The following is a 13,448-nucleotide window of genomic DNA, read 5'->3' as shown; positions in this document are numbered from 1 at the left end:
TCTCTCAAATCTGAAGGTTGGTATCGGCAAGAATTTTCTGTTATTACACTTAGTAATTCAAGCATATTTACAGATAAATATTCAGTTTTCAGAATTATACTCATTTCCTGTAATACAAAAGAAAAAAAAAAGAAAAAAAATTGAAGGGGGGAGTAAAATAAAGGAAACAATGGTAAAAAATGCGTGTGGTTTTCATGAAAATGGTTTCAGTATGGTAAAAGCTAGGAAAAAGCGGAATACCAGAATGTATTCCCTTAATGATACTAAGAACCAGATTTTAAAAATTTTAGATTAAAACAGGCCATCATGGCAATCTATTTCTTATTAGATTTAAATGAAGTAAGTGACAATATCCCTTAATACTTACTACATCTGATGTTACTAATTACTTGTTTGGAATTACGATGAGTTTGTAAACCGGTTTCTGCACATGAAGGTAGGTTAGTTGAGGTTTACAATGAACAATATTGCGGATGTAATGGATTTTGTCTGATGTAACAGATGCCTTTGTCAGATAATATATCACGTTTATCGAATGACCGTTTTATCATTCACGCATTCGATAACATTGGTAATACTAATCGTACATAACTTGTATAGGCTTACGATGTATGCCGAACTTAGTTATTGTTCCGATTAGATATTAGTATGTTAGCGTTAGTTTATTTACTCTTATTCTTTCACTATTATTACACTTATTCAAACCACCGTTTCATTGCAATGTTTCATGTCATAAAATACACGATATAGTAAAAGAAACAAATACGAGCGTGTGGAAGAAATATTATTTTTTTAAGTAGGGAATGGAGAATTATGTCTTCGGTTTTCGCTACTTTAAAATAATGTGACATTTGTCAGAATAATTTCGGAAACTCTATGGCTTCTAGGAAAATTTTTTACACTTTTATTGCATTCAAAAAACCATTATTTATAAGAAAAATTAAAAAGTCATGATTTTAGCTACGAATGATGCAGTCATCATTTTGAGGAGGAAAAAAAAAAGAAATACAATATTGGCTTAAAAATAAAATATTTCCTCTCTCGAAATAGCCTTTTGAAAAACAAAAGAGGTGTTATTTTATAAGTAGTCTTGTAAAGTCATTAGAATTTGTGAAGTACGAAACACAAAAAATGAGCAATGTCCTATGCGGGACCCGAACGCAGACGTCTCGAATATGTGCCGAGTTTGCTACCGTTACACCACGGAGGCATGCAGAAAGGAGGGATAAAATACCTTATAGTCTGACATTAAAAATCCGAGCTGCGTTAGGAAGGATATTGCAATATTTTAAAAATGTTCTGAAACAACTAAAGCACCACTAGTAGGTGAAAAATATAACTAGTTTGGCAATAAAATATTTCATTATTAAAAAATATCCCCTGACATCCTGTGTATTTTTGTAAAAATTGCATCATACTATTACCTGCGCCTTTCAATTTCTTAAATTGTTAATTTTGTCTTACTTTTGGATCAATCTAGTATAAGGAAAGCAGCAAGTATAACTTTTTCTTAAATATCAAATTCATATATATATGATTCTTAGGTATCTGTAAGTAGAAAAACAAAAGTCAGTTGTGTTTACTCCATAGGTCGCATTCGAAACATTCAGATTACTTGTTGGATATCCTGATTGCTATAACTTAAGAGGTGTAAAAGTAATGCCTTAAATGTCTTGCACGAGTGGAGCCATTTGAAATGCAAGTTGTTCTTTTTCTTTTTAAATCAGTTAAAAAAGTGATCGTCATTTTATTTCGGCCAAAAGTGCATATAAATTTGTAGAGTCAAAATAGATTTTTTTTATGGAACAATGCTCTCTATTTTTATACTGAAATGAGAACTGTTATAAATTTTTTCACGTTTAAAGTAAAGAAAAGGGAACACTTCGAATTTTTTTAATGCAGTGGATCCTCGAGATGCGAGCATCTCTACATACGAGAAATTTGTGATACGAGGAAAATATGGGCGAAATATTCGTCTCTAAATACGAGCATTGACTCGAGGAACGAGTAGCGAGCCAGGCTGTTTCCCGGTCCGCCTCGACCCGGGGAATCTCCTCGTCAGAACACTTAGTATTCTTTGATCTACGTGTCTGTGCGCTTGTGAGTTAATTGTTTTTTACATTTAACGTGAAAATAATTATTTCACGATGCCTCCCATCATGAAGACTGTTGATCACGATGTCTCAGATAATGCTGCAAAGAAAACGAAGGAAGCCATGGCCGTTGAAATTAAGAAAGAAATAGATAAACATAAGCGTGGTGTTAGAGTGAAGGAATTGGCAAAGACTTACGGCCGTTCGACATCGACGATCTGCACTATTCTGAAGGAAAAGGAAGAGATTAAGAATCTTGATGCCAAGGAGTTACCGTTATTTGCAAACACCGTCCAAAACTCTTAGAAGAAGTTGAGAAGCTGTTGTTGGTGTGGATTAACGAGCAGCAGCTAAAAGGCGATTCCATTTGCGCTAAGGCTAAGAATCTGTACTTGGACCTTCTCCAAAAAACACCAGGTACGTCGACTGAAGATGAGATGGTAATGAGATTTTGGGGAGGGGAAGCGGAACGGGTTAACTAGATTTCCATTATTTTCAATGGGGAAATTTGTTTCTAGATGCGAAAAATTCGCTATACCAGCTTAATGCTGGAACGAATTAAACTCGTATCTCGAGGTTCCATTGTATTTTCTATTTTGTTAATGTTTGTAAATATTAAGTTTATTAAAGCTTATGTCTAGACTCTCTCTGTGCGAGGATAACAGGCCGAGTATTATGTTAAGTTGTTATTGCGTATTCTCTGGCGGAGAAAATCTACTACTGTACATTATTGCCAAGCCTCTAGGTGGCTGGACAGGCAAGCAAACTGAAACAAATATTGTTGAGTTACATGGACATACAAGGCCCTTGAAAGAAATATATTGGGATCTTGTGTTGCTACACGTGAATACTATAATAAAAGTTTAAAAGTTCCGCTTAATAAATTTAAAAAAAAAAAATCTGAAATTTTTCAGATTTTAAATTACGTACAAAGGGGCGTTTTTTTAACGTTTTGAGTGTTACCTTTATTTATTAAATATCATGTTCTTTGCACTTAAACCATAAAATTCAGTTCAAGAGCAATATCGCAAAATAATGTTAAATTAAGCATATATTTAGAATTTCCGATATACACAGTCTCGCGAGCTGGAGATAAAAGTATTTTTTTTCTATATAACGTTGCCATTTCTCGCTTTTAAAGCATTGAGTTTGTAAATCAAAAATTCGTTAAAGTTTTACAAAATATAAAATCTATAATAAAACAAATTCCAAATTTGGGATTTCAAATGCCCATATTCGCAGTAGGATTTCGTCATTCAAAATTCGATGGCTCTATGTACCATTGTTTTATCACAATGCGAGAAATAGACAATCATTTATGCAGATTTTTCATTATTTAATTTCTTCAAATATAATGCAGGACTCTAACATTTTGTGGCAACAGTTTGAAAAGTGAACCGACGTTTATGAGTCCGACGCAAAATCGCAAAACGAAAGCAATAGTCCTTCAGGGACAAAGCCCCTTTGGACTAATAATATTATTTACAACAGTTTCATAGAAACACATACTATGCCAGATATTATAAAAACTGTTTACATAATATATGTAAGTATCAAAATAATAATTCATAGAAATATTTCATACAATATAATGATTTAGACAACATGAAGAAAATATGCGCGTAACGAATTAAACGTTATGTGAGACAGCGTAATGTACTTCGCCGTAGACAGTTCTGAGTTAGGGGTAATGTGTTATTTTCTCCCTCTTTTCTGCATGCCTTCGTGGTGTAACGGTAGCACAACCGACGCGTATTCGACAGGTCCAGGTTCGTGTCCCGGCGAGGGCATTGCTTATTTTTCATGTCTCCTACTTCAAAAAAATCCTTATGTCTGTACAGTATTATGCGATGTATTTATAAAAATCATTATAAATCTAATAGTTTCTGGACATGACTTTAATAATCTTTATTTGAGTAAAGTTTAAAACAGTGCTCATTTACACCCTGCCTATTATATTAAGAGAATCATTTCTTTACGTATTATTTCAGGCCAAAGATCCGGATGCTGATACAGTGCTTCATTATTCTATCGTTGCTGGTAACGATGAAGGCAATTTTGTGGTTAACCCTTCAACGTAAGTATAAATCTAAAGTTTTTTTCTAAACTGTAAACTAAATTTCATTCTCAATATGACGTCCATGATAGTATCTAATAAAATAAAGTTGATTAATTATAATTAAAAATAATTAACAGATTATATTGATACGAATCCTTTAATCACCGTGGATTTTTAGCTACTGATTCTATTCGTATTGATCGTTGTATTTATGGACAATTTATTTCATGAACGGAGCCTTATGTTTTATAACTGTTTTCGTTAGATGGTAATAATTATTAGTTTACGCCATGATATTGTGTTCGGGTCACTACATTTGTACCGAACAGTTTTTTTTATTTTGTTTTAACAGTTTAAAGAGGAAAAAAATCTTTCCTTAAAAACATGTAACCTCTTTTAAATTGAAAAACAAAAGTAAGCGTAATTATTAATAAATTAATGACAGAATTGATTTTTTCCTTAATAATGAATTAATTGAATTAATAAAATACTTTGAATACAATATGTAATAAATATCGCAGTTTAATTTAAGTAGTTAAATATGCAATAAATTGTGAACTATTAGTCGATATGTAATATGTTAACGTTTACTAATCTGCGCTATATTTTACTTAACACGCTCAAAGTTAGAATTTGTTGTCTTTAGCCGCTTATTACCAGGCAGAATTTTAAATACGGAATAGTAGAGCAATAGAAGTAAAGGCCAGTTAAAATTATTTATGAAAATCTACAGATCGTAGGTAATAACTAAACTAATTAACAAATTTAAAATCCAGACTGTGGATTAGAATGCCAGTTATACTCGTAGTTTCGATGACAGGTATTTAAGTGCTAGGTTAAAGTATTTGGATTTAAATTAAATGGGTTAGCTAAACTTTAATTAAAAAAAACTCGCATCGAAAATTTTTACTGAAGCTAGTAAAACAAATTAAACTTATTATCATTACAGCATGAATCAGTCCAACGTCAAGTATGTACTAAGCTTCACGCGCTTGGCATTAGGTTTTTGTTCATTTGATTACGGTGAATCTTTATCTGCTTAAAAGGAGAGATTCCTTCCGGGATCGGGGAGGACTTTCTAAGGAAAACTTGCTCGTACCCACTTACACATGGGTAAGCACACATGGTGATTGACATAAAGGAACCTCATACGTGTATCAAAAATAATTTCAGTTGAAATTATGATTATGAAGTCACATAAAACTGTGCTTGTGATTGCCGTTTCTCACTTTTATGCAAATTATGTTAACTAATTTTATTTTCCTGTACAGAGGTCAAGTATTAACGGCTGCCGTGATGGACTACGAAAAGAAGCAAAGCTACGATTTGTTGGTGCAAGTATCTGATGGTATAAACGTATGTATTCTTTTCTGCTGCTGATATCTTTCATGTGCATATATGTATAAACACGTAGGGTATTTATTAAATGTTATATTTTGTCACATTCTCAGCAAATTAAAATACCGATGTATTGTTGTTTTATCTTTCCAGACTGCAGTTTCGCCAATGACAGTCAATGTTGTGGACATCAACGATCAGCAGCCCGTTTTCACTCATAATTATTACAATTTTTCTATAGTTGAAGAAATGCAAGAGAATGTTACAGTTGGATCCATACTGGTAATTCTTTTCTATCCTGTGTTTATATTTAATTGCGTCTTTCGTTATACTCCGGTGTTTTCAGTTCAGTGCTGACTACCACCTCGGACTGCAAGGCTATATGCCCCAGAATTTATACCGTATTAGAAACCACAGAAATATTATAATGTTTTATAAATCATTGCCTCATTCTTAAAAATAAATAAAGTAGGCTTTGCGGCAGTGAAAGAGAGCTGTGTCGAAACTCTCAGATTGACTATAGGGCCGTGTCTATTAGCGTAGATTTGAAAACAACGATGAATAAATTCTGCTTCGGTGAGAATATCTTATAGCATTGACTCTGAAAAGTAATGCATCAAAATACTTTGATACTACTTTGATACTAATAAAATTTCAGGTTTTATGAAAACGAATCCTTATTATTACTGTTTAGGTCACTCAAGTGCGCTGATGATTTTGGTTCCTTTTCAAGTGAAGGGTCTTTCATTTAAAAGCAACATTTTCGAAAATATGTTATAACAATTCTAAGATCAAACCTAATTAACTTTAAACTGCTGTGTAAACTTCTTGTATTTCCAACGAACTCTTCGCACTTAGCTAGAACTCTAAACATCCACAAACGTAGAAAGAATGTAAAACTTAATATTAATGCTTTATTAAAATTGCGTCTTGTTGATAAAAACTAAATTGAAAAATATTTAGTCACAGTTACTTGCGGAGTAACAAAAATATCGCTGCTGAGGTATGTACACCCCAAAAAACAGCTTTAATTATCTTTATTATTATTAAACCAAATTTTCAAATCTATGTCTTTGGAAACCAAGAGTGAACGGATACATGTGTTTACGGATGGCGCTGTGTTGGCTGACAGTATCAATGCAGACATTGGCGTCTTTTGCAAGCTTTTTTCATTTTACAATCCTATTGGAAGGAATAGGACTACTTTTGATGCTGAGATTGAGGTCAGGCGCATAGCCATACCCTAACTCCAGTGTCACCATCAACATTTTTCAAAGGTTGTCGTACACTCTGATTCTAAAGCTGATCTTCTTGCCCTTTCTCCTTTTGAATCACCAGTGTCTGCTAATGTTTTGAAATGTCAGCAGTGAGCTCAGGATGGCGAAGAAGTTGCAATGTAGTGGATACCATCATACTGTGGCCTTCGTGAAAATGATAAGGCAAATTTGTTGGGAAAGAAAGGGGGTCAGTATATTCTAAATAACTGATAATGCTATCCCTTTTGGCATTCAAAAATTACTACAGAGAAGCGCTTTGGAAAGACGTTACCGAAAGGAACAGTTATGCAATGTGGATTAACAAAATTTTTGACATTCGTTTATGACCAAGAAAGAAATCTGTTGTCTTTCGTCTTGTTGCTGGCCATGATTGTCTCTTGAAACATCTGCATCGAATGAAGACTATCCCAAACCCAGTTTGTAAATTGTGCAACCTTCATGACGAAATGGATCCCTCACATCTGAGTCGTTGTCGTGCATTTAACGCCGAATCACTCTGGGAGAGATATTGGGAGACGAGATACAAAATAGATTTATAGCTTATACTGTGGACTCTTCTTTTAGTCTTCTTTATCTGCTTGTTCTGTCGATAATTGTCTTTGCCATTAAAAATCGGAAAAAAAAACTAATTATTCTGGCTCTAGTTATATGTGATTTCTGCGTTAACTTTTAGAGCCGTAAAGACAATCAGACGACTTATCATCCAGTCTTAAAAAAATAACATAAACTCAGAAGAAGGTTTAAAATAAACCTTTTTATTTCATTTATTGGCCTGAACCGAAGCAATACGCTGCTAAGCAATAACAGAAAATTGAATTTTAGAATCTTGCAGGAAATTCGAGACAAATGCTCAGGTAAAATTAAAATATTAAATGCAAAGTAAATATTGAGCTTTGGCTCAGACCCTAAATTTGTTACGGAGGAATTACGGCTAGCAATCTAAATCTAAATTTAATTTCAGAGAAAACTAATAGAGTGACTTCCAGAATAGCTGTCAAAGATTATCTTTTGAACCCAAGAAATCTGCACTTAAACGCGTCAATTAAATTGCCTCTTTGTGGAAACTGACGAAATTAAAAGTACAGACGAAATACTAATATAAAACTATACAGATCTGTCATTACAAATTTATTTTAATCATTCTGGTTCTCTTTCTTCTTCATTTATTTTAATCTTTCAGGCAATGGATGGTGATTCTGGCCGCAATGCTGTAGTCCGGTACAAGTTGCTTGGCGATCAGGCTAGTGAGGCTTTTACCATAGATGAATCTGGAAATATTCTTAGCCGAAGGAGGTTGGACAGAGAAAGAGAAGCTATGATAGAGTTCCTGGTGGTTGCCTTCGATGCTGGCACTCCTCAGTTGAGTGGAACAGCTACTGTTGGTGTCCGAGTGGAAGACATCAATGACAGTCCGCCTTATTTTGATTCAGACACATATGTAGTCAGTGTTCCCGAAGAAGAAATTCCACCGTATACTGTTCATAAGATGCACGTAAGTATTTTATGCACTTTTAAGACTGTTGTTGGTGAATAGAATTTAAATTGCCTACTCCTATCCTTGAATCAGTATTTTAAACAATAACCTCTCTTTACTATAAGAGTATCTTGCATGAAAGATATTGTAGATATGATACTGCCAGGCTTGTTTTCTTTAAGAATACAGCGATAATATTTTTCATGAAAACATAAAACAAAAGTGTTTTGTTTTCTTTATCATACTGACATTCCCTCTCCTCAACTTTACTATTGTGTAATCCGATAATAATGAATGTCGATCGCATTTATTTGCATGAGCACAATACAATAAATTGTTTTCATTGTTTAAAACTATCTTTCAGTGAATAATGGGTAATTGATTAAAACAAACTATGTGGAAACTAAAGTCATTTAAAAAAATGTGAAAGACTGCAGATTTTAACGATCGTCTAAAAGGATTTATTAAGTTTTTTCACGCTGCCGCGGAGTTCGCAGTCAACCAGTCTGCAACTGTGTTCCCTCCTGCTAACACATTTCTTTTTGCTTTTTTAGCTTTATTATTAAGCATCATTTTCTTCTCACTTACGCCATATATAATTCAGGAGCAAAATCACAAAATTTTAAAAGCAGCATATGTTTATAAGTCCGTATGTAGCGTTAAGTGTTTGGGTAGATTTTTTTCAGTCTTTTCTCAGTTCATCATGTGAATACTCAGTTTTCTAAATAAGATGGATTATAAAGCTTTTTTTTTTTTTTTTTTTTTTTTTTTTTTTTTTTTTAAGCCTTTTTATGATTAACGTTTTGTGTGTTAACTTTATTTATTAAATAGTATGTACTTCGCACTTACGCTAAAAATAATAAAAAAAAAATATATATATATATAATAAAATTCAGTTCAACAGCAAAATCACAAAATATTTAAAAAGAGCATATCTTTAAAATTTCCTATAGGCGGTGTCTCGCCCTGGAGATAAAAATGTTTTATTCTCTGGAAGGATTTTATTTTCATTCACTGGAAGAGAATATACGAACTTAAAATATGTGCAAAAAAGTAACCTTAGTTTGGCGTAGATGATTTGAGGGGATTTCTTTTCTTTTTTTTTTTTTTTAAGATCGGAGGGGAATTCTCAGAATTTTTTTTTTTCCTGAAGAAGAAGGACCTGTTGTATCTGATCATCCTCAAAATCAATATATATATATATTCAAAATCGAAGTCAACCTAAGTTTTTTTTTCTTTTGCCTAGTTTTAAATGGTAGACTAAAATAAAAAATTTGAAAAAAAAAATGAACAAAAATTGGCTTCATAATCCATTATTTGGGGACAATTTTAATACTCCAATTTGACTTACAGAGTCTCGTATTCTTTGGTAGCATAAACTAACGAGCTCTAAAAGCCTGTATGAGGAATCATCCCGAGGTCTTTAGTACAACAAAAAAGTCAGAACAAGGGTGCAAAGAATCCTTTATTGAAAGAAAAATAGATTCACAGATGGGTCCACTTGGGCTTACATAATGCCGACATTTCTTGCTTAACTCAAACAGGTAATGTTGAACTTAAAATAAAATGCTTTAAACTTAGCCTAACGGCACAGGATATTTTACGCGCAGGAAGGCTCTGACTCGTTGAAGCGGCGGAAACAAGCTTAATGGCTAGAATCCCACAGAAACAAATCGCTAGCAATTGAAAATAGAAACGTGGCCTTCAAAGAAGGCATAATGCACTCTAAAATCACCTTCCAAGAACTCTTAAATAGTACTTTCTACCTCATTTGAATACACGTGCACTAGCTTATTAGCATTCTGACAGGAAAGCTTGGGTGAAAACGAGACTGAAAGGAAAGTTGGTTTAACTAAAAATTAACTGTTAGTCAAACTAAATAAATCCCCACAAACGTTATTGATTTTACTTCAGTTAAAAAGATTATTCCGTAATATTTTGATAAAAATAGCCGAATCGTTGATCACAATTAGGAATGCATTTTCCATGTTTTCTTATGCAAATAGGCGGGGCTTTGGTAGTTCGACAACAATATCCGAATGATGACTTTTACCGGAATCATACTAACCGGCTTCCGTTGTAGCTATGCAAATCGTGAATTTTATCAATTTTGTAACGAATATTTACGCTCCATATTTTGTTGAAAATATTATTTTCATCCATGTACATAGTGTGGGGATTTACAGTTTACCTAATTTCTTACCTTTTTTTACAAACATGTTCCTAAAACTAATTTTTTTTCCAGGCGAAAGACGATGACACGGGAGAAAATGCTGTGTTAAAGTACCTCATAGTTGGTGGTAATGAAGAAAAAATGTTCACAATCGATGAGGATAACGGCATTGTAACTACAGCGGATAAACTGAATTTTGAGCGACAGTCCGAATATGTTCTGCACGTCGCTGCAAGAAACGTCAAACCATTCCAGGGACCCCAGGCATCTGCATTGGCAAACCCATTTGTTAAACTAGTCATTAAAGTCATGGTATGATATATTGGTTTTGTCATTTGACACCAAATTTTTATTATAAAAAAAGTCATATAGAGTGTTTCATTTCAAATTTTCGATTTTAAAGTTAAGCCATCTCTAAAATACTTATTTTATTCTTAGAAATGTTTCTAATTTTTGATTTTGTAACTAAGCAAGCTTTATAAAATACTTATTTTATTCTTAGAAATCTATCCGGTTATTAGAGATCTAGATATAGCATATTTAAATTTAATGCCGTGAGATAACATAATTTGTTATCTTTCTTAATTACTTTTTACTCGTAATAAATTCATTTATAAAATTTCTATTACTTTTGAATACCTCAAAAATAATACATAATAAATTATAAATAAATAAAATAAAAAAGGTCTTTACCCTCCAAAAAAAAAAAAAAAAAAAAAAAAAAAGGGGAATGCTGCTCTTCACAAAAAGCATTCCATACCAAGATAATGTTAATGAATTGTTAAATGTAACTTACTTTTTCAAAGTTTTATATCTGATAGTTTACTAAGATTTTATTTTAAATTCTTTTCAACTTCATTTTGCGAAAGATTACCATTAACTACAGTAAGCTGCGTATAGAATTTTTTATTAGTTTTAAGCTTGGTTGCTAGGCCTTAAAAGTATAGCTCATGATTAAAATCAGTAGCATGCATAATTTTGATTTTTTTAATAAATTAATATATAGCAGGCTCAAACTCTGATTTTATAATTATTTATTTTTGAAGACTTAAATCTACATTACAGGCTTAAATCAATCTTGTACTTTCAATTCCTAATGTTTTACATTGTTTATATTCTTGCGATTTTAATTTTCAATTTCTTATATTGTTTGTATTCTTGTAACTCTATTCCTTAAATTGTTTTTGTTGTTTATTTTTATTATAGTAAAACCAATCAAAATATTTTAAGCAATATTTATATATATATATATATATTTTTGCTTGCTTTAGGATGTCAACGACGAATTAGTTGTTTTTGACCGCCAGTCCTACCAATTCAGAATTCCCGAAAACTTACCACGTAGCGAAAGCATTGGCTACCTAAATGCCACGAATCCCCACAGAGGACCAAAAGACCAATCCATTATCTACTGGATAGGCGACGGCAATTCCCTGGAGAGATTCTGGATCAATCCTAGAAGCGGAGAACTCGTACTTACAGAAACTGTAGACAGAGACCCACCTAACAATCAACAAGTGTTCCAACTCAGAGTAAGACACCTTTCTTTTGGTATTTATGTATCTACGTTTTTAATAAGCAGAATTTTTGTTACGTTTTTCCAGCTACAAGTATTGTGATGCAGTCAAATTACGTTCATCTGTACTTTAAATGTGGTAGAACAATTTTAGATAATACTGCATTTCAGATGAATGTTGGTAAGACTTATTTTCAAGAAAAATATAAATGGCTGACATCATATTACTTTTAAATGTTTTTAAAAGTATGTATCTTGATTTATTATTTATTAAAATCACATAAAGGAAATAAGACACATTCGAATCATAAAAGATATAAAAATGAAATTACGTTTTTATAAGCAGTAAGGGGGATTTTTTTCTCTCGTTATCTTGGATGGGTAATAAATCTACATCGCGCACAGTGGTGAAAATTTACTTTATTATAAATCTTGATTACAACACTGTTGATTTTAAAATGCATCCAATTTTGAGTGACGTTCATGTAGAAAAGAAAGAGGGCGTTCAGAGAATCAAAATATGGAGTAATATAGATAGGTAAAAATATATATAATATTAAAGACGCCTCTTTTAGTTTGCCTTCTGAAAAAATCGAAAAATGCTTGACTTCCCACTACTGACCTGTTACTCTCACGAAATATATCGATATACAGGGTGAATCTGAACAAGGAGGCAAAACTTCAGGGTGTAATAGAAGGCAGCTATATGAGCAATATTCGTCATAGAATGTATGGTCGAAACGCAAGCGGTGAGAAGTTAAAGGGTAGTTTTCCACATCATAGTTAAAGAATTAGCACGAGAATGAGAGGAGATATTTTAGAAAAGAATTTACTAACAGAACGGGCTCATAGAAATTGCTCAAAAGACCTTCCGCCAGCTGTAATGCAGCAGGCTTCACACCTGCTGGATAAAGGCTAACGTGCATTTGCAAAAGACACTGGGCATTCCCGAATATCGCCGCCAACAACGGCGATCCTGCGACTAGATCCATATTGGTTTCATATTGGTAGATTAGGCTTTTCATATGGCCCCACAGAAAAAGTCCAAACATGAGATCTGGTGATTTTGGTGGACAAGCTATGGAACCAACTCGACCCATCCATCGCCCTGGAAATTTCGTGGTTTGTATAACCAGCAATCCACGGTAGAAAGTGTCGTTGGTTGCGAGGACTGACACCCTTTTTATACCATTTATTTTAGAATGCCACCTAGCGGCTCGCCGTTTGCATCCCGACCATACATTGTGTGACGAATGGGTCGTATCACCCCTAAAGTTTTGCCCTCTTGTTCGGATTCACCCTGTATAGTTGCATAGACTTTTGCCTAATCGTTGCTTAGGTTTAAAACAAAGATTTTTCAAGTTTATAAATAGTTCTGCAACTAACTACACATCCTCTTTTGCTGCTTACATTTTCTAGCTAAAGGACGTCTCTTGCTTGTTTGCGTCGGTTCATTATTAAAATTGCAATACGTTAAAATTAAAATTGTAGGATGCAGATTGTCCCCATTGTGCTGGG

At 33.1% G+C, this 13,448-nt stretch overlaps 1 protein-coding gene across 3 annotated transcripts in view; it reads left to right on the top strand.

Moving 5' to 3' along the window:
• The window catches only part of LOC118184145 (protocadherin Fat 4-like), a 517,728-nt gene that overhangs the window by 305,852 nt on the left and 198,428 nt on the right, over positions 1-13,448 (top strand). For all 3 annotated transcript variants that reach the window (XM_085819903.1, XM_085819902.1, XM_085819904.1), the window contains exons 16-21: positions 4,085-4,170; positions 5,424-5,508; positions 5,644-5,772; positions 7,948-8,259; positions 10,487-10,726; positions 11,686-11,946. In XM_085819903.1, the coding sequence (XP_085676029.1) occupies positions 4,085-4,170; positions 5,424-5,508; positions 5,644-5,772; positions 7,948-8,259; positions 10,487-10,726; positions 11,686-11,946 (1,113 nt within the window). The remainder of the gene's footprint in view (positions 1-4,084; positions 4,171-5,423; positions 5,509-5,643; positions 5,773-7,947; positions 8,260-10,486; positions 10,727-11,685; positions 11,947-13,448) is intronic.

The sequence above is a fragment of the Stegodyphus dumicola genome, chromosome 7 (genome assembly GCF_044657685.1).
Source record: "Stegodyphus dumicola isolate Sdum_Otavi_A_Nest chromosome 7, ASM4465768v1".
NCBI classification, from domain to species: Eukaryota; Metazoa; Arthropoda; class Arachnida; order Araneae; family Eresidae; genus Stegodyphus; species Stegodyphus dumicola.
The sequence above is the reverse complement of the archived record's forward strand: the minus strand, read 5'-3'. Positions and strand labels throughout refer to the sequence as shown.